Raw genomic sequence first — 25,179 nt, 5'->3', positions numbered from 1 at the left:
TCTTGGAGTCTGTGTGTCTGCTGCTGTCTTGTTCCCTCAGTTTTGCTTCATTGTTATACTCCACAAATGAGGGAAATCATTTGGTATTTGTCTTTATTGCAGATAGTCTTTTGAAGATTAACAAAAGTTTTAAAAAAGAAAAGACATCTAGAAAATTCCAAACTTAAAAAGGAGTGATATTTTTAACACTTTTTAAATTTTTTCTTTAATTTAGGATCCAAAAAGAAGCCCCTTCATTTAATTAGCTCTTCTGACAAACCTGGATTAGATCTCTTGAAAGTAGAGTATATTAAGGTAAGGGCCATAGGATGTTTATGTATTGTACATTGTACACTCTATCCTCTAGAAGGAAAAACATGACTGTACATTAGTAAAGGCTCTGGATGTGTATCATAGGTTTTAATCATAGGGATATCTACGGTTTCTCTTTCCATTTGTACACTTTCTTTTTCACTTCAGTACAGGACTAGGACTATTACAATGCCACTAAGTTTCCTGTCCCCAAAGATGGAAGCCTGGGATGAAGTAGGACCTACTGCTATTTTCACCTACCTATATTCATTGTATATATAGGTGACATTTGGCTGAGTATCATATCAAAAGGCATAGAGTCTTTTTGGATTGGGTTTAGAGAAGTACCAGGATTGGGAAGGACTCAGAAATATAAAAGAAACACTGAAGGAACTGATGGTATTTATCCTAATTTAAGATTAGTTGGTTTAATCATTTGATGACTGTTTATGGAATGCTTTTATGTGTCAGGTTCTGTTGGGCACTTGGGATACAGAAATGAAAAAACATTGCCTATTTTTAAGGAAATTACAGATTAGTAGGAAGATGGACAATAAACAACAATTAAAATACAATGTGATTGATTCCCTAATAAAGAAGAGCACAAAGCATTGTGAAATCAGGGAGTCAGAGAAACTAGTTTAGCCAGAAGGCTTCCCTCAAGAGGTAAAAATGAATTTACTATGTACGCAAGGGACAAAACTTGAACCAATGGGTAATTATTATGGGAGATTAGATTTTTGATGCAGTAGTAAGACCTCAATAAATCAAAGTTCTCTGACAACTGAATTTTTAAGAAAATGAACTTTTTTTCATTGGAAATATTCTAAAATAGACTTGCTAAAGATATAAATGGATTTAAGAATTAAGTGATGGATGTGTTAAATGATCTTTAAACCTTGTGGTCTTCAGAGTTTATGATTCTGATCTCTACCTGCCATTTCCTAGAACTGAATGTTGCCATGCTTTCCCATATTTGAAGAGGAAAAAACAAATTTGCACTATTAAAATAAATAATTTGGGTGTAATTTTATAAAAATGACAATAAAATTATATATATAACATATAAAAGTACAGTTCTAACCAAATATAAATAAACTGGAGACCATAAATAAATGATTTATTTGCCTTGGTCTTAATTTCTTATTTGAACTCTTATTCTTCTTTTTAGGCTGATAAGAATGGACCTAGTTTTCAAACTACATTTGAAAAAACTGAACAGACAGTTAAGGTAAGAAATTTTATTTAAAGAATATATCCTATTTGAAAATAACCTGCTCTGGAAATCAGTATCCTTTGAAGAATATTGACTGGGGAATTTGATGAGATAATAAAAAACCAATAAAAGCTATAAATTAAACTCATAGATACCTACCATGCTCTATGTTTATGTCTCACCACAGTAAATCTGGTTTTGACTTACTGTAGCTTATCATATTTGTTTTTTAAAAAATGGAATGCTGTAGATGAGAGAACTTTGATGTCTAAACAGGCGAAACTAGATACTACTGTTTAATGCAGGGCTGAGACAGTATGAGAAATACAAGGAAAGATGTTGAGTACTTCTGGAGCCATACTAAGATAGTCATGTAGAGGAAGAAGAGGCAAAATGTAGTGTGGGTTACATTAAGAAGAAAGTGAGAGAGAGGGAATTTTAGATTACATTTTTGAGAGATGGGGAATCTGTTGAATATTGTGAACCTTTCTTTTTATAATTTATATCTACTTAGTGTTTTGAGGCAATGAAAAAAATTTTCTGTTAACAAAGATTAAAGAAATATTTAATTGCTATTAGAAAAAAATTTTTTAATGCATTTTGTGTTATTAGCTTTCTGCAGTCATTGTTTTAGAAAATGTAATAACTTTTTCCTATAGGTTATATATTCTTTGTTCCTTTTAAAATGATAGGAGCTTGCAGTTGTAGATCATTTAGTGACTGAGAACTCTCTTGTTAATTTTACTTTTTACATTTAAATCTCATGAATATTACATTTCAAATTATTTATTGAGAAAGTAGTAACACATGGTAATTCTGGAATTTCATGTTTTAACTTATAAATTTTATATAATCATAATAAACAGTCCCTTGAAGATAAAAAAAACATATATGTGTTGAATATTGGGATGGCAATGAGAAGCAGATTATAGGCTCCATGATAACTATGCTTGGGAAATGGAGTAATAAGGTTACTTTCAATCCCTGAAGTGTGTAAATGATGTAAATTACTCTCCCTATAGTACCTGTTTAAGGGCTATATTCAAGATTATAGGTTGTGAATCTTGATTTCTCTCTACCTTTCAAACTGTGGAAGGCAGTGATGTAAGACTAGCTAGGAGCCTTTTGGGTCCATCATGGAGCCTACTAGTATAATTGGCAGTAGAAACTAATTTTCTTTTTTAAACATTTCTAGGTGGCTTTTTCATCTTTAAATCTACTGCTGCAAACACAAGCTCTTCTCTCTTCTATTAATTACCTGACAGCTATCGTTCCATCAGATGGTCAAAACACGGGTAATACCAAAGAAGTACAAATTTCAACTGAAAAGCAACAAAAAAATTCAGCTCTGCAGAAAGGTATAAAAAACATGTTTCTTGTTTTTTGTTATGCAGGGTTTTAGAATTCTAGAAGTAAGAGGGGAAATCCTGCACATCACCTAGTTCAGTCATTTGCATGCTATTTTCCTTAGTTTCATTCTTTTCTGCAAACTAAATCATATGTGGGTACCTGATACAGAAGGCAAATGTAATTAATACTGTTATTTTTTTTAATGTCTATTCTTGTTCTTATTTGTGGTGGTGGGGAGTAGGAGGTGTGCAATAGGAGAAGAAGGTCTGTATTAACACTGAGTTTTCCTCCCCTCTCAGGGGCTCCTGAAGGGCTCCCTAGAGGGTTAGTCTTCCCTTCCATTCCACAAATAAGGAAATCAACACCCAGAGACGAGGTGTCTTTCATATTCTGACCCTGCTATGCAAACCGTGTGACTTTAGGCACATTATTTAACTTCTGTGAGTTTCAGTGTCATTACCTTATTTAAAATTTCTTTTAGTTTTAAATAATAAAAGTGATACATCTCACTATGAAAAATCCAAACTCTGCAGAATATGTAAAACAAAAAAAGGTATCTGGAATCTTTAAGAACTTGAGAAGTGAGCTGTAGCTAACTTAATCTAGGGAAGAAACTTGTAGTAGAGTTTAGCTAACTAGAATTCCACTGTGATAGAAGGCTTTGTTTTATTTTTAGTGATCATATCTTCTAAAAATAGTGACATTATTGACTTCAGACTGTTTGCCAAGTTGAATGCTTTCTGTGTCATTGTTTGCGATGAAAAGAACAATATTGCTGAAATCAAGATTCAAGGTAAAAGTATTAAAATTTTTTAAAAGATAAGCATTTTTTTTTCAGTGTTGAAGAATATACAAATGGAGGGCTCTGAGCTGTGAAAACTAGATGTTCTTTTATTTTATGACATAATTGGATTTATGCTTTCTTAATTCTTTGGGATGTAGACGTTGGTCAGAATTTGACCATCAGATTGAACCATACATATTGATGCTTCAGGTCTTTCTGAAAATTGTCTCAGAGCTGAAAAGGGGTTCTAAAGTCAGTGTGGGAATGCCATTGATGGGCTGGGATTAGTCAATCTAGAGTTTAGATTAAATTATATGAATAGGCTTTATTTTGGTACAAATGTAAACCAACCTTATAATGAAGAACAAAACCTATGAGCCTATTACGTTCTTTTAGGCAAAAGCTGCTAAAACTAATATAGCTTTTTCTCTATGTTTTTACCAGCTCATTGTAATCTGGTAAAGATAAAGAATATGTTTAATAAAATTTTTGTGGAATGTAAAAACCAGAAAGCTAGGTGTTTTTTTTTTTTCTAGCTGGCGATGCACCTACTAGGCTGAATTTGGTTCATAAAACTTACAGCTTCCACGTAAATGACTGGCATAAAGGATTTACTAAAATCAGAAGAAAACCTGTTTGCACTAGGATGTTATTTATCTCAGAAGTTTGGAAATTCAGATAATTATTTTAAAATGAATTAGTAAATTTCATTGTTTATAAAATAAAAATGTCTAATATCACAGCTTATCAACTGGGAATTCAAACATTGTTAAATTTTTAAAAATATAACCTCCCAAATAAAACTACGCAATGAAAATATTTCAAGGTCTTACTGTGGTAGCTCTATAGGAATTATAATCATATAATTATTTTTCAGGCCTTGATTCTTCTCTTTCTCTTCAGTCAAGAAAACAGTCACTATTTGCCAGACTGGAAGATATTGTTGTCACAGATGTTGATCCTAAGACAGTTCATAAAAAAGTAGGTGATAGTAAAATAGATAGCTTATATTTTTTGATGACTGAACATATGATTTTATTTTTAAATATATTTTATTTTAAAAAATATTAAATAAACTTTGATAGAAAAATGTTTCTATAATGACTAGGGACTTATTTGGCCATTATCCTCTTGGATGGAGTACATTCAAATCTCTGCTTTTCAGGCTGTGTCAATAATGGGAAATGAAGTTTTTCGCTTTAACTTGGATTTGTATCCAGATGCTACTGAGGGGGATTCCTATACTGACATGTCCAAAGTGGATGGTGTGGTATCACTGAACGTTGGCTGTATTCAGATTGTCTATCTTCATAAATTCCTTATGTCACTTCTGGTAAAAAATCCCTATTTATATATTGATTTTTCAATTTAGAAATATTTAAGTCTTAACAATTATGATTGAAAATCTTACAAACTTTGGATTTTGGGTTGTGTATTGTTTTGATTATAGATAGTATTTATGTATTAATGTAGAGGTTAGAACCTTTCTTTAACAGTTGAAATCCAGATCATTTAATGATTCTGCCTAGAACTGGAATTATTTTTGCTAGAATATAGAAACTAGTTCTCAACTACAAAAAATATTAAAAATTTATTTTCTTTCTGTTCCTCAGCCATAATACTTAGCCCTTATCAGACAGCTCACAAATCTGGATGGATATCAGTAGTTCTTTCCTAACTGTGGAAAAATGGGACTGAACTGAAAGTTACCTACTGGAAAAAATTAGCACATAAATAAAAAGAAGATGGTGTTGCTGATGTGCTTGTCCTCTGTTTAAATTTCTCCTTTTGTATCTTGTGCCCACAGAACTTTCTGAACAATTTCCAGACAGCCAAAGAGGCTCTGAGTGCTGCCACTGCCCAGGCTGCAGAAAAGGCTGCCACAAGTGTGAAAGATCTTGCCCAGAGGAGTTTTCGCGCTTCTATCAATGTTCATTTGAAAGCACCGGTTATAGTTATCCCGCAGTCTTCCATTTCTACCAATGCAGTGGTGGTAGATCTTGGGTTAATCAGGATTCAGAATCAGTTCAGTCTGGTGGCTGGTGAAGACTACTTACACCCTCCAGTAATTGATAGAATGGATGTGCAGCTAACAAAGCTTAAGCTTTCTAGGTATACTCTTTGAATAACTACGGATTTAAGTGTTATTTGATGCTTTCCATGAAATCTTATGTCCATTGAAATTCATATACAATATATTTCTATTGCACAGAACAATTTATTTTTTAACCAAATTTTTTTTTTGACAATTTTCAAACCTACAGAAAACTTGTAAAAATAGTGCCGTAAAAGTGCTTATAGTCCTTCACCTAGATTCAGCAGATTTTTACATTTGTTTTAACTCTGTGTGTTTGCATATTATAATTAAAAACATTTTTTAAAATTAAATTTTAAAAATTGACATACTCACATTTAACACTGTATTCATTTCAGGTGTACACCATAATGATTTGATAATTGCATGTAGTGTGAAATGATCACCACAATAAATGGAATTAACATCCATCACCCACCACACAGTTTACAAAATTTTTCTTTCTTGTGGTGATGACTTTTAAGATCTCTTCTCTTAGCAACTGTCAAATATACAATATGCATTAACTGTAGTCACTGTGCTATGCTTTACATTTCAAGACTTATACTGGAAGTTGAAACATTTTTTGCCAAACCATTTGAGAATAAACATCTTAACCCTTTGCCCCTAAATACTTTAGCATTGGTCTCCTAAAAACAAGGATACTCATCCTCTTACATAACCCCATGGGAATTATCAAATTTTGGAAATTTAACACTGATACATCATCTACTATTCAGTCACTGTTCAGATTTTATCAATTATTCTAAAAATATCAATTAGAGTAATTTTTCCCTTGAGCCAGGATCACATATGGCATTTAGGTGTATCATATACTACTGAGGGGGATTTTAGTACTGAGGGGGATTTTAGTACTGAGAGGTACTCTGGAATACTTCTTTAGCCTTACTTTGTCTTTCATGATGACCATAGTTTTGAAGAGTGGAGTCTACTTGTTCTATGGAACAGCTCTCAATTTGCTCTTGTTTGAGTGATTCCTAATGATTTCATTGAACTGGTACATTTTTAGCAGAATACCATACAAGTAATGATGTATGGGGCTTACACTAGATGACACATGAAAGGCTATACATAATTTATTTTTTAAATTTTTAATTTTTTTTTGGTATCATTAATCTACAATTACATGAGGAACATATTTACTAGACTCCCCCCTTCACCAAGTCCCCACCACATACCCCATTAGTCACTGTCCATCTGTGTAGTAAGATGCTGTAAAATCACTACTTGTCTTCTCTGTGTTGCACAGCCCTCCCCGTGCCCCCCCAGCATTATACATGCTAATCATAAGGCCCCCTTTCTTCTTCCTCCCCTTCTCCCTCCCTTCCCACCCATCCTCCCCAGTCCCTTTCTGTTTGGTAACTGTTAGTCCATTCTTGGGTTCTGTGGTTCTGCTGCTGTTTTGTTCCTTCAATTTTCCTTTGTTCTTATACTCCACATATGAGTGAAATCATTCGGTACTTCTCTTTCTCCACCTGGCTTATTTCACTGAGCATAATACCCTCTAGCTCCATCCATGTTGTTGCAAATGGTAGGATTTGTTTTCTTCTTATGGCTGAATAATATTCCATTGTGTATATGTACCACATCTTCTTTAGCCATTCATCTACTGATGGACACTTAGGTTGCTTCCATTTCTTGGCTATTGTAAATAGTGCTGTGATAAACATAGGGGTGCATATGTCTTTTTCAAACTGGGCTTCTGCATTCTTAGGGTAAATTCCTAGAAGTGGAATTCCTGGTTCAAATGGTATTTCTATTTTGAATTTTTTGAGGAACCTCCATACTGCTTTCCACAATGGTTGAACTAATTTACATTCCCACCAGCGGTGTAGGAGGGTTCTTTTATTTCAGCATAGAGATTGTTTTATTTCTGTATTCTCCCTCCTTAGCCCTTGCATATTTCTCTGTAAGTCCATCAGCATGGTTATGACCTTTATTTTGAACTCTTTTTCAGAAAGATTCATTAAGTCTATCTCCCCAGGTTCCCTCTCAGGGGAGGCTGTCTGTGTAATTCTGGTCTGGATCAAATTCTTCTGCCTTTTTATGTCAATAGAGGTAGTTGTGGGCAGTTGTCGCGTGTGTCAGCTGGGAGAACAAAGTCCCTTCCTGCTTGCTCTTCACCTTTCTCTCCTGTGAGAACAGCGACCCCTAGTGGCTTGTGCTGGACAGCTGCGCCCAGACAGGATCTCTGATTCTTGCCTGGGCCACTGTGGAAGAAGCTCTGTGTGGCTGCTGTGGGCTTGGCAGGTCTCAGGCTGCTGCTCTGCTATGGTGGGGCCACACCAGAGGGGGAACAGTAGGGAGGCTGTTTATTGCTGTGAGAGGCCTCAGAGCTGCGCTGCTGCCCAGGGAGTTAGGGCGCCCGGAGTTCCCTGGAATTCCCAGGTGCTGGGCTGAGTGTGCTGGGACACTTCCGTCCAGCTGTGAGTCTTCTGTCCCTTTAAGACTTTCAAAAAGCACTCACTTTTCTTTTGTCTCAGGGGTGCTGGCTGTGAGAATCTGCTTGTAGGTTTTACTGTTCTGTTTCCCTAGTATCCAGCACACCACACACTGTGTGTCTACACTACCAGTGGGGATGACTAGGGCTTGGTATCTAGCAGTCCTGGGCTCCCGCTCCCTCCCTGCTCTGACTCCTCTCCTCCTGCTGGGGAGTTGGGGTAGGGGTGGCGCTCGGGTCCTGCCAGGCCGCGGCTTGTATCTTAACCCCCTTCATGAGGCGCTGGGTTCTTGCTTGTAGATGTAGATGTAGCCTGGCTGTTGTCCTGAGTCTTCTGGTCTCTCTTTTAAGAATAGTTGCATTTGTTGTATTTTCAAAAATATACATGGTTTTGGGAGCATATTTCTGCTGCCCTACTCACACCGCCATCTTGGCTCCACCACCAATTTTTAATTTTTTTGAGGTACATAAAATAAAATGCACAAGTCTTAGTTTATAGCTCAATGAATTTTGACCTGTGTATACATTCGTGTAACCATAACCCAAATCAAGAAATCAGACATTCTATTTTCTCCCTTTTCACCCATCTTCCCAACCCCTTCCTTTTGTCAACCACCAATCTTCTCTCTTTGTTTATGAGTCTATTTCTGTGTTGTTGTTGTTGTTGTTGTTTTATTCTACATATAAGTGAAATTATATGGTATTTGTCTTTGATTTATTTCACTTAGTGTAATGCTCTCTAGGTCCATCTGTGAAATGGCAAGATTTCATTGTATTTTGATGGCTAATGTTTCACTATATATATGTACCACATCATTATCCATTCATCTATCAGTGGACACAGGTTGCTTCCGTATTTTGGCTGTTGTGAATAATGCTGAGATAAACAGGTGTGCATGTATCTTTTTGGATTAGTGATTTTGTTTTCTTCATGTAAATTCTCAGAAGTGGAATTACTGGGTCATATGTATTTCATTTTAATACCATTTCTTCCCCATCTAAGAAGATATAATTGTCCTCAATAAAAAAGGAAAGATTATAAGAAAATTCCAAAAAATATAATCCTAGAGAAAAACCCTATGAAACTCCTTAGAAGATGTTAACCATTATTATTTTTTTCTTAAATCTCTGTGTCAATGTACATATCAGTCCTTGAACACTATATTTCATGATTTTTCTGATATCTTCAACAATATGAATTTCTTTTTAAAATTTAATTTGTGACCATCTACTTTTAAAGAAAAACAATTTTCTTAATTGCTATGATGTAATTTCATTTATTTTAATCTATTTCTAAAGTATAATATAGATTATTTAGAGATTGAGATTAGAAAACACTCAAACGGTGCTGTTTCAAATCAATGTTTAGCGTAGGAATTTTTGACTTTGTGTTTTGTAATGTTATGTTGTATTCCCCCCTATATTTGTGCATTTATCTTCAGTTATATTTTTCATTAGGACAGTGATCCAGCCAGGCATCTCCCATCCTGATATTCAGCTGTTGTACCCAGTTAATCTGGAGCTTTCTGTAAATCGGAATCTAGCTGCATCTTGGTATCACAGGGTACCTGTTTTGGAAATTAAAGGACATCTTGAGTCAATGAATGTAAGTATGAGTGAAAAAAGCTTGTTATTGAAATTTTAGACTCTGAACTTTCCCAGTACAAATCCATAGGGAATGTAGAGTTTTTGTTGATTGGTGTGAGAAAAATTTCACTGAGATGTTTTTACTATTTTTTAGTAGCATTTAATCTTCAGGTAAGTGTTAGTTTTATTTTTATTCATTTTTTATTGAGGTATAATTGACATACAATATTATATTAGTTTCAGGTGTATAACATAATGATTCAACATTTGTATACACTGTAACATCGCCACTGCAATAAGTCTAGTTATCATCTGTCACCTTACAAAATTATAATACAGTATTATTAACCATATTCCCCATGCTGTGCATTACATCCCCAGAATTATAACTGGAAGTTTATACTTAATCCCCTTCACCCTTTTCATTCTCCCCATCTCCATTCCCCTTGGGCAACCAACAATCTGTTCTCTGTATCTGTGAGTTTGAGTTTTGTTTGGTTGTTTTGTTTTGTTTTGTTCTTTTAGGTTCCACATTAAGTGAAATCATGTGGTTTCACTTTCTCTTTCTTGAGTTATTTCACTTAGCATAATTCCCTCAAGTTTTGTTTATTTTGTCACAAATGACAAGATTTCAGTTCTTTTTTATGGCTGAGTAGTATTCCATTTCATACTGCATCTTTTTATCCATTCATCCATCAGTGGGCATTTAGGTTGATTCCATATCTTCGTTATTGTAAACAATGCTGCAATAAATGTAGGAGTGCATATATCTTTTCAAATTTGTGTTTTCATTTTCTCAGATAGATAACCAGTAGTGGAATTGCTGGTTCATATGGTATCTCTATTTTAAATTCTTGAGGAACCTCCATTCTGTTTCCCATAGTGGCTGTACCAGTTTACATTTCCACCAACTGTGTACAGGCAAACCCATTGTGACAGGTGTGAAGTCATATCTCATTGTGGTTTTGATTTGCATTTCCCTGCTGTTTTAGTGATGCTGAGCATTTTCCATGTGCCTGTTGGTCATCTGTATGTCTTTGGAAAAATGTCTATTCAGATCTTCTGCTTGTTTTTTAGTTGTGTTGCTTATTTTTTTGTTACTGAGTTGTATGAGTTCTTCATATATTTTGTATATTAACTGTTTATTGGTTATATTATTTGAAGATATCTTCTCCCATTCACTAGGTTGCCCTTTTCATTTTCTTGAATGGTTAGCTTCACTGTGCAGAAGTTTTTTAATTTGATGTAGTCCCATTTACAAATTTTTACTTTTGTTGCTCTTGCCTTTGGAACTTGTCACCTATGTTTTTTCTAGGCTTTTTATGGTTTCAGTTCTTCTACTCAAGTCTTTAATCCATTTTGAGTTAATTTTACTAAAAATTAGTTAAATTACTGATTTATTTTATTACTTATAATTGGTCTATTCAAATTTTTCTATCTTACCATGATTCAGTCTTGGAAGGTTGTGTATTTCTAGGAATTATTCATTTCTTTTTTTTAGATGGTCCAATTTGTTGGTATATAATTGTGCCTAGTAGTCTCTTATGAACCTTTGTATTTCTGTGGTGTAAGTTGTAACTTCTCTTTCATTTATTACTTTATTTATTTGGGTTCTCTATTTTTCTTGATGAATCTGGTAGAGGCTTATTAGTTTTTTTATATTTTCAAAGAACCAGCTTTTAGTTTCATTGATCTTTTCTATTGTTAGTTTCTGTTTCACTTATTTCTTCTCTGATCTTTATTATTTCTTTCCTTCTATCTTTGGGTTTTGTTTCTAGTTCCTTTAGGTCTAAACTTAGGTCTTTCAATTCATATTTCTCTTGTTTCTTTTAACAGGCCTGTATTGCTGTGAACTTCCCTCTTAGAACTGCTTTTGCTGTGTCTCATTGACTTTTGTTGTGCCCTATTTCTGTTTTCATGGTGTCCAGATATTTTCTGATTTCTCCTTTGATTTTTTTGATGACCCAGTAATTGTTCAGTAGTATGTTGTTTAATATACATTTAGTTTTTCCAGTTCTCTTCTTGTAATTGACTTCTAGTTTCCCATCATTCGTTTGATTTTTTAAAAATATATTCAGCCACTCTGTATCTTTTGATTGGGGAATTTAGTCCATTTCCATTTAAAGAAGATATTGAAAGGTTTATACTTAGGGCCATTTTGCTAATTCTTTTCTGGCTGTTTTTGTAGTTTTTCTCTGTTCCTTTCTCCTCTTATAGTTTGATAACTGCCTTTAGTATTATGTTTAGATTCCTTTCTTACTTTCTTTTGTGTATTTACTGTAAGTTTTTGCTCTGTGGTTACTGTTAGGGTCACATATCTCATCCTGTGTATTTAGCAGTATAATTTAAGTTGATTGAAAAATAAATTTGAACACATTTCAAAATTCTACCTCCCCCTACCATGATTTGTGTTTTTAATGTTACTTTTTACAGCTTTTGTTTTATGTATCCCTTAAGTATTATTGCAATTTGAGTTAATTTTACTTCTTTTGTCTCTTACCTTCATACTAGCTTTTATAAGTGATTAGTCTACTACCTTTACTATATATTTACCTTTTCCAGTGAGATGTTTACTTTCATATATTTTCCTATTACTAATAAGTGCCATTTCTTTTCATATTTAAATAAGCCCCTTTCATATTTCTTCTAAGGTTGGTTTAATGGTGATGAATGCCGTAGCTCTTGTTTGTCTGGAAAACTCTCTCTCTCTCCTTTTGTTATGAATCATAACCTTGTTGGGTTGAGTATTCTTGGTTGGACGTTTTTTTGCCTTTCAGTATTTTGAATATATCATACCACTCAATTCTGTCTTGCAAAGTTTCTGCTGAGAAATCTGCTTATGGGGTTTCCCTTATACACAGCAAGTTGTTTACCTCTTGCTGCTTTTCAGAGTCTGTCTTTAACTTTTGCTATTTTAATTACAATGTGCATGTGGCTCTCTTTGGGTTCATTTTATTTGGATCTCTCTGAGCTTCCTGAACCTGGATGGTTGTCTGTTTCCTTACCTAGTTTAGGGAAGTGTTCAGCCATTATTTCTTCAAATAAGTTTTCTGCCCCTTTCTCTTGTCTCCTTCTAGGACTCCTATAAATGCTAATGTTACTCCATTTGATCTTGTTTCCATTGGTCCCTTAAATTATCTTGATTTTTAAAAATTATTTTTTCCCTTTCTGTTGCCCTGTGTGAGTGTATTCCTTTACTTTATCTTCTTGCTCACTGATCTGTTCTTCTGCTTTATCCAGTCTGCCCTTGATTCCCCTCTAGTGTATTTTTCAGTTGAGGTATTTTATTTTTAGCTCTGTGATTTCTGCTTGGCACTTTCTTATGTTTTGTATCTCTTTGTTGAAGTTCTCACTGTGTTTATCCATTCTTCCCCCAAGTGAGCATCTTTGTGACTGACACTTTCTTTGAATTCTCTATTAGAGAAAATATTTGTTTTTCTAAGGTTTTGTCTTATTCTTTAGTTTGCAAAATATTTCTCTTTCCTCATTTTGCTTGACTCTCTGTGTTTGTTGATATGTATCAGACTAAACAACCAGCCCTCAGTCTTGATGGAGTGTTCTAGTTTAAGTGATGATCCTTGTTCAAGGAGGCTTTGCTGTAGCTCTTGGTTGTCTCTTGAACCTTTGTGATTGTCTAAACTGCCTGATTTATTTATTTATTTTGGTACCAGTAATATAAAATCACACAAGCACCATTGTGGTTACTAGTTTCCCCCCATTATCAAGTCCCTACCACATACCACATGACAGTCACTGTCCATCATAGTAAGATGCGGGGGGAGCCAACATGGCGGCGTGAGTAGGACAGTGGGAATCTCCTCCCAAAAACATATATACTTTTGAAAATACAACAAACACAACTAGCCCTAAAAGAGAGACCAGAAGACGCAGGACAGTGGCCAGACTGCAGCTACACCAGCGAGAACCCAGTGACTGGTGAAAGGGGTAAGATACAAGCCCCGGCCCTGCGGGACCCGAGCGCCCCTCCCCCCAGCTCCCGGCGGGAGAACAATAGGCAGAGCGGGAGGGAGACGGAGCCCAGGACTGCCGAACACCCAGCCCCAGCCATCCGGGCCAGAGCGCAGACACAGTATATGCCCAGGGGGCCCTGGATACTGGGAGAACAGGGGGTAAGACCTCTGAGCGGGTGCCGAAGCTGATGCCCCTGTGACAAAGAAAAGCGGGGGCTTTTTGAAAGTCTTAAAGGGACAGGGACTTAACAGCTTGACGGAAACAACCCAGGTCACAGTACAGCAGCTGGAAATTACAGGGAAAACCGGGTGCACTAACCCCCTGGGCAACAGCTCTGAGACCCCTCACGGAGGCAAACAGTCAAGCAGCCCCCCCATCCATCACCCCACCGGGCGCTGCGAAAGCAGAGAAGCAGCCTGAGACAAATTCCGCCCACAGAAAGGGAAATTCCTCCCTTCCGGCCAGGCAAGACACAAAGACCCACTCTACACGCAATTACCCAACACAAGCCACTAGGGGTCGCAGTTGCCCCAGTAAAGAAAGGCCAGTAGTAAGTGAAAATTTTGGCCCTCCCAGCTGACAGTCAATAGCACCTGTCAACATGAAAAGGCAAAAAAATATGATTCAGACAAGACTAACCCAGACAGCTTCGGCATCTGCTACATCTTACCCTGAGAAGGAATCTGGGGAGATAGATTTAGCCAGTCTACCTGAAAAAGAATTCAAAACAAAAGTCATAACCATGCTGATGGACTTGCAGAGAAATATGCAAGAACTAAGGAAGGAGAATTCAGAAATAAAACAAGCTCTGGAAGGACTTCAAAACAGAATGGACGAGATGCAAGAGACCATTAATGGACTAGAAAACAGAGAACAGGAACGCAGAGAAGCTGATGCAGAGAGAGATAAAAGGATCTCCAGGAATGAAAGAATTTTAAGAGAGCTGAGTGATCAATATAAAAGAAATAATATAAGAATCATAGGCATTCCAGAAGAAGTAGAGAGAGAAAAGGGGATAGAAAATGTCTTTGAAGAAATAATTGCTGAAAATTTCCCCAAACTAGGGGAAGAAATGGCCTCTCAGACCACAGAGGTACACAGAACTCCCATGACAAGGGATCCAAGGAGGGCAACACCAAGACACATAATAATTAAAATGGCAAAGATCAAAGACAAGGACAAAGTATTACAAGCAGCCAGAGAGAAAAAAAAGGTTACCTACAAAGGAAAACCCATCAGGCTATCATCAGACTTCTCAACAGAAACCCTACAGGCCAGAAGAGAATGGCATGATATACTTAATGCAATGAAACAGAAGGGCCTCGAACCAAGACTACTGTATCCAGCACGAATATCATTTAAATATGAAGGAGGGATTAAAGAATTCCCAGACAAGCAAAAGTTGAGGGAATTTGCCTCCCACAAACCACCTCTACAGGGCATCCTACAGGGACTGCTCTAGATGGGAGCACTCCTAAAAAGAGCACACAACAAAACACCCAACATATGAAGAAAGGAGGAGGAGGAATAAGAAGGGAGAGAAATAAAGAATCATCAGATTGTGTTTATAATAGCTCAACAAGCGAGTTAAGTTAGACAGTAAGACAGTAAAGAAGCTAACCCTAAACCTTTGGTAACCACAAACTTAAAGCCTGCAATGGCAATAAATTCATACCTTTCAATAATCACACTAAATGTAAATGGACTGAATGCACCAATCAAAAGACACAGAGTAATAGAATGGATAAAAAAGCAAGATCCATCCATATGCTGCTTACAAGAGACTCACCTCAAACCCAAAGATGCGCACAGACTTAAAGTCAAGGGATGGAAAAAGATATTTCAAGCAAACAACAGAGAGAAGAAAGCAGGTGTTGCAATTCTGGTATCAGACAAAACAGACTTCAAAATAAAGAAAGTAACAAAAGACAAAGAAGGACATTACATAATGATAAAGGGCTCAGTCCATCAAGAGGATATAACCATTATAAATATATATGCACCCAATACAGGAGCACCAACATACCTGAAACAAATATTAACAGAACTAAAGGAGGAAATAGAATGCAATGCATTCATTCTAGGAGACTTCAATACACCACTCACTCCAAAGGACAGATCCACCAGACAGAAAATAAGTAAGGACACAGAGGCACTGAACAACACACTAGAACAGATGGACCTAATAGACATCTACAGAACTCTACATCCAAAAGCAACAGGATACACGTTCTTCTCAAGTGCACATGGAACATTCTCCAGAATAGACCACATACTAGGACACAAAAAGAGCCTCAGTAAATTCCAAAAGATTGAAATCCTACCAACCAACTTTTCAGACCACAAAGGCATTAAACTAGAAATAAACTGTTCAAAGAAAGCAAAAAGGCTCACAAACACATGGAGGCTAAACAACACGCTCCTAAATAACCAATGGATCAATGACGAAATCAAAATGGAGATCCAGCAATACATGGAAACAAATGACAACAACAACACTAAGCCCCAACTTCTGTGGGACACAGCAAAAGCAGTCTTAAGAGGAAAGTATATAGCAATCCAAGCATATTTAAAAAAGGAAGAGCAATCCCAAATGAATGGTCTAATGTCACAACTAGCGAAATTGGAAAAAGAAGAACAAATGAAGCCTAAGGTCAGCAGAAGGAGGGACATAATAAAGATCAGAGAAGAAATAAATAAAATTGAGAAGAATAAAACAATAGCAAAAATCAATGAAACCAAGAGCTGGTTCTTCGAGAAAATAAACAAAATAGATAAGCCTCTAGCCAGACTTATTAAGAGGAAAAGAGAGTCAACACAAATCAACAGTATCAGAAATGAGAAAGGAAAAATCACGACGGACCCCGCAGAAATACAAAGAATTATTAGAGACTACTATGAAAACCTATATGCTAACAAGCTGGGAAACCTAGGAGAAATGGACAACTTCCTAGAAAAATACAACCTTCCAAGACTGACCCAAAAAGAAACAGAAAATCTAAACAGACCAATTACCAGCAACGAAATTGAAGCGGTAATCAAAAAACTACCAAAGAACAAAACCCCCGGGCCAGATGGATTTACCTCGGAATTTTATCAGACATACAGGGAAGACATAATACCCATTCTCCTTAAAGTTTTCCAAGAAATAGAAGAGGAGGGGATACTCCCAAACTCATTCTATGAAGCTAACATCACCCTAATACCAAAACCAGGCATCATAGTAAGATGCTATAGAGTCACTACTTGTCTTCTCTGTGCTATACTGCCTTTCCATGCCCCCCCTATGTTATGTGTGCTAATCGTGATGCCTCTTATTCCCCTTCTCCCTCCCTTCCCACCCATCCTCCCCAGTCCCTTTCCCTTTGGTAACTGTTAGTCCATTCTTGGGTTCTGTGAATCTGCTGCTGTTTTGTTCCTTCAGTTTTGCTTCGTTGTTATACTCCACAGATGAGTGAAATCATTTGGTGCTTGTCTTTCTCCGCCTGACTTATTTCACTGAGCATAATACCCTCTAGTTCCTTCCATGTTGTTGCAAATGGCAGGATTTCTTTTCTTCTTTTGGCTGAATAATGTTCCATTGTGTATATGTGCCACATCTTCTTTATCCATTTCTTCTACTGATGTACACTTAGGTTGCTTCCATTTCTTGGCTATTGTAAATAGTGCTGTGATAAACACAGGGGTGCATATGTCTTTTTGAAACTGGGCTGCATTTTTAGGGTAAATTCCTAGAAGTGGAATTCCTGGATCAAATGGTATTTCTATTTTTAGTTTTTTGAGGGACCTCCATATTACTTTCCACAATGGTTGAACTAGCTTACATTCCCACCAGCAGTGTAGGAGGGTTCCCCTTTCTCTGCATCCTCGCCAGCATTTGTTGTTCCTAGTCTTTTCTATGTTGGCCATCCTAACTGGTGTGAAGTGATATCTCATTGTGGTTTTAATTTGCATTTCCCTGATAACTAGCAATGTGGAGCATCTTTTCATGTGCCTGTTGGCCATCTGAATTTCTTCTTTGGAGAAGTGTCTGTTCATATCTTCCTCTCATTTTTTAATAGGGTTATTTGCTTTTTGGGTGAGTTCTTTATATATTTTGGGTATTAACCTGTTGTCAGATATGTCTGCCTCACTTATTTTTGATTTGCTTCCATTATTGAGGGTTTGCCATGACCTGTCAGTGATCCAAGGGGAGGAATATCATTTAGCACCTAGTTTCCTCACAGCATCTTTTAAAGCATGCACATATATATAGTCTGCTGAGACCAAGAGATCTGGAGGAGTGCCCTGAGTGACAATTGAAAAAATTGGGACTGCTGATGACTGTAAGCTCCTTTCTGGGAATGTTCCATGGGAAGGCCTCTTCAGCCTCTAGGTGTGTGGGACCCCTGAAGTCTGTCTCTCAGGATAATTTTCCAGACTGAGTAAATAGGCCCTTTCACAGGAAGACTGGGATTGTGTTTCAGTCTGCTTTCTGTGCAATGCCCTAGGTGGGGTGAATATCTTTGTGATTGTTAAAGTCCTGTGGTGCTCTGCAACATCAGCCATCTTGGACACCAGGGCTGTCCCCTGTGTGGGTTGTGCACATCCTTCCTCCCTTTAGTAAGGCAGCTGGAGAGTATTGAGTGTAGGGCATGCTTGTCAGCTTCAGAAAAGCAGCAGGGAAATGTCTTGACTGCACACACCCCTGGGCTTCAGCAGCATACCAGGAGAGTGTCTTGTCTGTGTACACACACCTGCTTTAGGCTTGGAGTGGGAGAATGCTACAATTGCTCAGGCTCATCCACCCCAGCCAAGATGCAGGAGGCTCTGCAGCTGCCCATGCTCTCTGGCTTCAGCAGATGCCTGACTACTCACCCTTGTCTGCCCTAGCGAGGTGGTAGGAGGGTGCCACATCTGAATTCAAATGTCTGTGGTAGCAGGCTGTGTAGAGAGTGCACCTGAGGTTCTCACCAGTGCCTTTGTCTCCTGGAAACATCTCAGCTGTCCCCTGCCCCTCTGTGTTCAGTGCCCTCAATATCAGCAAATGGATTTCCCTCCATGTAGTCTAGGTGATTTTCAGGCTGGTGGGTTTTTCAATGGGTCAGGGTGAGCGAGACCACATGCAAGCTCTCTGAGGGGGGATCTCAGTTTTCTGTTGCACTTTGGGACCCCTGGGTGTTAGCCCAATTGGTTTTCCAAGCCAGGTGTTTTAGGGACTCATTTCTCTGCTACACATCCCAGGGGCTGTGGTGCCCATGGGAGACACCAACCCCTCATTCCTCTGGGAGAAACACCCATGTGGGGGGATCCCTCCATACAGTGTGTCACCAGGGGTTGTTGCTAGGACATCCTGTTTTGTTACTAGGAAATCATTTTTCTGTATTAAAATTGTTTCATTTTAAAATGAAATGTCTTTATCTTTTCTTTTAACATAATATTTCTTAGGTTAGTCTAAATCAAGAAGATCTTAATCTTTTATTTAGAATACTAGCAGAAAATATTGGTGAGACTACTGAAGACTTGAATAAAGTGAAACCAAGAATACAAAGGACAGGTAAGAGACTGAGTAGGTGGTATACTTCATATGTCTATTGATTTCCCAGTTTAGTAGGGGAGATAGACAATAAAAATGAAGTAAACAAATATATAAATTGTGATGTGTATTACCAAAAAATAAATATTTGTTGAAGGAACTATTGAAGAAAACCCTAATTTGAAGTGACTAGCATTTTTTAGTTAAGCAAAAAGTCAGTTATAGGATCAGAATTTTTTCTAAGCTGTGTAAGTTAGAAGGAAGCCATAAAGAAGGTTTTCAAATCAGTGGTGAATTCCTGAAATAATTACTGAATTTGCATGTATAAGAAAAATATTTAAAGATGAAGCTGAGCTATGATAAATACTTGATCTGATTTATAAATGAGATTTAGTAGTAAAATATCTAATAATTAAAACATTTAATAAATCACCACTCAAGTATTGAAAAATTGTATTGCAATAAAAATCCAAAGAGAATTTAAATTATTAGGTATAATGGTGCCTTTTGACTTAAAGGCAAAGTACTAGACTTATATTTTGAAGCTGTTCTATATGGATGTGTATAAACACACAGATCTGTATAATCTTTATTTTTTCAAATAGTACTATATTCTATATGTATATTTGAGCATGTGTACATGCATGTAGTTCTACACTTTGCTTTTTTTAAGTTAACAGTTTATCTTGGTGTTTGTTACATATCTGTATCTATTTATGCATATATGTACCATGTATAGATATGCCTCATTCTTTTTAATGGCTGGTATTAAATTCTCTTCAAGTATCATAATTTATTTAGCAAGTCTTTATAGATGGACATTTTAGGTTGTTTTCAGTTATTCACTCTTACTGTGTTGCACTTAATATCCTTATACACAGACTTTACAAGTGCATGTATATCTGTAGGAGAAATACCAGGGCTACTAGATTAAAGGGGTTTTAATTTTTATTAAATTAACATTTTGAAAGGTCTTGCCAATTGCCCTGCAGTTGATCTTGTACTAATAGAACTTGTATTAATTTTGCACTTTTACCAGGTTGTTTCTCTGTATCTTTTCTAATAAGGCATATTATTTAAAAATTTTTGCTAGTTTGCTAAGTGAAAAATGGTATGTTTGGAACAGTGCTGGAATGCAGTGATAGTTGAGAAACCTTGCCCTGTGTGTTGTTTTCTCAAAGGTAATAGTTGACAGCAGTGGTTTTCCATATGGGTTTCTGGTATGGTTGATGTTCCTCTGTGTTGTGTTCTTGCTCATAGATAATGTTAACTGCAATAATATTAATAACTAATGTAATAATACTGAGGGTTTGTTGAGAGCAAAGGCTCTAAAGTCAGACTGATGAGTTTGGGCTCCACTATTTGCCAACTTAGTGACATTGGTCAAAGTACTGACTATCTGAACCTCAGTTTGCTTGTGTCTATGAAACGAGGACAATCACAATTTTATCTCAAAGGGCTGTTATAAGAATTAAATGAGACAATACATGTACAGTCTTCAGCACAGTATCTACCATAGAGGTAAGCATGTAGCTAGTGATATTTATTACAGTTTAGAAAGCAATTTTATTGCATTGTTAGGTGTGTCAATTTGGGAAAACAACATCATATATAGCTTTACTTTTATTTTTTTGGTATGTATAAGAAGCTACCAATCCCCCCCCCATTTTTCTTTTCTAGCCTTAACTTTTATTACCCTCCTCATGAGTTAATCATATCAAGCTCCATTCTGTTTACAGAACCTATCATGATGTGTCATTTGTTTGGTTTTCCACAGCCTCTTACCTTAGAATGTCTCCTCTTAAGAGGAGGGGGTTCTCCAGCTCTACTTCAGTGGTACCTCCCCTATTAAGTGACCACCCGTAACAATGTCATGAGTAGTTCTGTGCTTTCTGAGCTCTTTATATAAAGTCTATTAACATTTGTCCACTTACTATATAGCCTGCTTTTGTTTGTATTTTATATGTATATGTGTCTTCTACTAAACCATGAGTCTTCTAAGGGCTGGAGCTGTGTAGTACTAATTTGTGAATTTTCAGTGCCTGCACCAGAGTACTCATATAAGCCCGCAGTGAATATTTGTGGAAGAAATGTGTGAATAGAACTGAATGTATTTCATTCTTTAGATGAAGTTAAAGAACCCCTTGAAATATCTATATCACAACAAGATGTACCTGGCTCACAAGGTACTTTAACAGCTGGAGGGGAAGAAATTACATCTGTAGACATCATTAACATGCTACTGAATTTTGAAATCAAAGAGGTATGTAATTTTCATCTGTTTTTGTAAAGTGAGGTGAATGAAAATTGGATATTTAAAATTACCTCTACTATAATAAGCTTGTAGATTATTGATATGGATGAGAAAAATCTTACATTTTTGTAATTTGTACATAGCAGTAATGTTTTAAAGTTGGAGAATATTTTAAAGAGGAGTTATACTGGGAGATATATTTTGTAGTGAAAATAGCTATCATGTCTTGTAACATGCTTTTCAAATGATTTAAGGACAGTTGGAAAGTGGCTTGCTTTGGATTTCATATAGAAAAGTTAGGATAGGGAAATAGTGACAGGAAAATCCTTTGCAGACTTTAGAAACCCTTAATAGGATAAAACACAGTATGTCTACATTTTTTATATGTTATATTATGACTGTCTGCTCTCTATTTGCAGATTCTTGAGGAAAGGTTAAATAGATTTTCCTCTTTTGTATTTATACATTGAACACATGTTCATTGCATGTGCTAAGTACTAAGGACATAGAGGTCCTGACTAAGGACACAGACTCTGAACTCAGTCATGAAAACAATTAAAGTTTTTGTAAGTGCTCCCATTAAAAATGTGGCCAGGGATGCTGTGGCCATGGTGGTATGAAGGAGGCAGTCTGAGAGGGTCAGGGAACGGTCTGAGAAAAGGAGGTCATGAAAGGGGCCCTGGGGCAGGGTAGGAAGAGGAACAGGCATAAAGATATGACTGTGTGAGAAAAGTATAGTGGATACAGGGTCTCGCAAGAACTTCCTCCAAAATCCCTTCATCGTTAAATAGTTGGATAGAGGTTATGTTCTTTATCTGAGTTCAAATTTATAAACTTGCACTTTACAAATGAGTTCTACTTTTTTTATCTGAAATACATGCTTTGAAATATGTTCTTGCATGTTAAATCTCTATTGATTTTCTGGTTAATATTAGAGATATTGAAGATCTTTAAGCTTTAATAAGTGAAACATTGATAGATGAATCATTCTATTTGCAAATGGACTTCATTAACATATGTACATAGAAAACGCCTAAGTCCTTTTTAATACCATTTGTAACATATTATTACAGTTTTGTTCCTTCAGGTCAGTGATTGGGGTAGGATACAGTAATTTGTATCCTCCCCTCAGGCCAGTATTTGGTATTTGCCTGAGACACTTTTGGTTGTTACTATCTGGGGAAGAGGGCGCTACTGGCAAGTGGGTAGAGGCCAGTGAAGCCACTGAACATCTTGCAGTGCACAGGACTGCTCCTCCTTGCAAAGAATTACTCAGCCCGAAATGGCAGTGAGGCCTAGGTTGAGAAATCTTGCCTTAGGAGTAGTATACAGATTGGCCATTTATTTCACAGACTTTCAGATGAAAGGCCATCTATCAGACTAGGATTTCTGGGAATTAGGCAGAACTACTTTTCTTTTTAACTTTGTCTTGAAAACCACTTGAATGTAGTGGAAATGCTTTGGAAGTCTGAACAAGTAAATGTGCCTTTCAAAGTAAGTAACACTAGGCAGTTTCCAGGTACAACCAGAAGTAAAAATCTTTACCTTGTGTGGATTTTTTGGTTATATCACTCTAGATGGTTATTAAAATATTTACTTATCTTCATGGTATATTAGTGAAATAGTTTGTAGTAATACTGGTACCTTTTTCTAGGTTGTGATTACTTTGATGAAAAAAGCAGAAAAGAAAGGAAGGCCTTTACATGAACTAAATGTCCTGAAGGTTGGAATGGAAGCTAGAGTGAAAACCTATGACCTGACTGCTAAAGCTTATCTAAAAAAAATTAGTATGCGATGCTTTGAGTTCACTGGTAAGTGTGAAATATAGCCTGTGTAAACTATCCATGTAATAGTCAGATGGTCCCTATAGTTTTTGTCAACAGTTAAGCATATTTTTTAGTGTCACCAGTTACTTAGATTAAATTTATTGCATTGATAACAAAGGAATTTTATACTTAAAATTTTATTAACTATGTAGTTATTTATCATTAAGCATATCTAGATATATACCTATAGCATGAAGTAGACTATGTCTAGAAGAAAAATGAAGCATACTTTTTCAGTATCTATACATCTTTAGTACTTGTAAAAGGCAATATTTCATTATAGCTATGTTTTGAGCACTGTATTAGGAAATCAGAACCCAAGTATAATACCCAGGTATAGAGCCTGTGGACCCTTTTTGAAAAGTTGAGTTAATTTACTAGGAAATAACTTTTTGTTTTTAATTTATTTTTTAACTGCACCACCATTCTTTATTTGTTTTTAATGACATTTAATATATACTTTAGAAAAATAAAAATTAAACAATACAGCACTATATAGAGGAAAAATATAACAGCATCATTTTACATAGTCTCATTCTCTTACCTTCAAATGATTACTAAGTTATTGTTTAGTGATTTTCTTGGACCTGAATTACCAGATTCACTTTCTAAATTGTATCAAGACAACTTTTAAATTTGCTATGGTTGTTTAAAGTTTCAGGAATGCTGTGGTATAACTTTAGGTAAAGCATACTTGTATTGAGAGTAATCCCTAATGTATGTATTTTATAAGTTGTTCTTTAATATATTCTGATTTGCGCAGGTGAGGCATACCAGTAGTACCCAATGTTAAACGATTGTAACTGGCTGCTCCTGGTTTTTTCATTTTAACGGAATTTTTTTTTCCAAAGCCAGTTTTATTGAGGTATGATTAATATACAGTAAAATTCACCCTTTTTTGTATACAGTTCTATGAGTTTTAACAAATGCATTTGTATAATTGGTTGGTCTGTTTTAAAATATGTTTGAAATGTTTAAAAGACTTAATGGAACTACCATGTCTCTTTCTCTTTTAGACTCTAAAGGAGAACCTCTTCACATTATTAACTCCTCTAATATAACTGATGAACCCCTTCTGAAAATGTTATTGACAAAGGTACCTAGCTTCATCTCTAGGATTCTTTAATATTTGAATATATGCAGTTATGTAATTCTTGCTCATATTTAATATCTAATTTTTCTGTCCTAAAATTTTTTATTCTAAAGCCAGCTGATGGTAGTAAATTATGCAAGCACCTGACAGTCCTGGATAATTTCAGTAACCTGTGAGCTGGCTATGTTGTTGAATAAGGAGAAATATACAAAGTTACATTGTAATCCCAAGCAAAGTTTGTTGTAAACTAGATACATTAGATTTTTTTCCCCCTACCTATAACATTTCCATCTAAGTAGGATAAGGAATTGGAGTTTTGCTTCTATAGAATGTGAGAAATACTTATGTGGTCAATTTTTTTGGCATGTTCTTCTTTGCCTTTAAGAAATGCATTTATAGTGTTTTCATAGCATGCTTTGAAAAGCAAAGAAAATATATTTTTTCAATGTGAATGTTTATTGTTTGCAATCCAGTGGTTTAATCTTCCACTATTTGTAGGCAGACAGTGATGGACCAGAATTTAGAACAATTCACGAAAATACCAAACAGAGACTGAAGGTAAATCTTTTCTAATTCACTCTTAGACCAAGTTAAGTTAATAAATCTGGCTTCATAGGCATCTTCACTTGTAAAATTGTAGATTCTAAAATTGGAATAAAGGTGGCAATAATGATAGAGCTAATCTTGTACATAAAAGAAATGGATATAGAGTTGTGATGAAAATTTTTACAAAAGTTGCTTTGATTTCCTAGAAGA

At 36.0% G+C, this 25,179-nt stretch overlaps 1 protein-coding gene across 5 annotated transcripts in view; it reads left to right on the top strand.

Moving 5' to 3' along the window:
* VPS13C (vacuolar protein sorting 13 homolog C) overlaps positions 1–25,179 on the top strand; it is a 204,354-nt gene that overhangs the window by 84,885 nt on the left and 94,290 nt on the right. For all 5 annotated transcript variants that reach the window (XR_008992619.1, XR_005028298.2, XM_057488866.1 and 2 more), the window contains exons 27-39: positions 215–294; positions 1,463–1,522; positions 2,703–2,865; positions 3,534–3,650; positions 4,519–4,622; positions 4,807–4,974; positions 5,449–5,753; positions 9,635–9,782; positions 19,163–19,271; positions 21,377–21,513; positions 23,159–23,315; positions 24,347–24,426; positions 24,922–24,981. Coding sequence is in view for 3 of the 5 variants with exons in the window: in XM_057488866.1 (XP_057344849.1) it covers positions 215–294; positions 1,463–1,522; positions 2,703–2,865; positions 3,534–3,650; positions 4,519–4,622; positions 4,807–4,974; positions 5,449–5,753; positions 9,635–9,782; positions 19,163–19,271; positions 21,377–21,513; positions 23,159–23,315; positions 24,347–24,426; positions 24,922–24,981 (1,688 nt within the window). In the remaining 2 variants the exon portion in view is untranslated. The remainder of the gene's footprint in view (positions 1–214; positions 295–1,462; positions 1,523–2,702; positions 2,866–3,533; positions 3,651–4,518; positions 4,623–4,806; positions 4,975–5,448; positions 5,754–9,634; positions 9,783–19,162; positions 19,272–21,376; positions 21,514–23,158; positions 23,316–24,346; positions 24,427–24,921; positions 24,982–25,179) is intronic.

This window comes from Manis pentadactyla, chromosome 11, assembly GCF_030020395.1.
Source record: "Manis pentadactyla isolate mManPen7 chromosome 11, mManPen7.hap1, whole genome shotgun sequence".
Lineage (NCBI taxonomy): Eukaryota > Metazoa > Chordata > Mammalia > Pholidota > Manidae > Manis > Manis pentadactyla.
The sequence above is the reverse complement of the archived record's forward strand: the minus strand, read 5'-3'. Positions and strand labels throughout refer to the sequence as shown.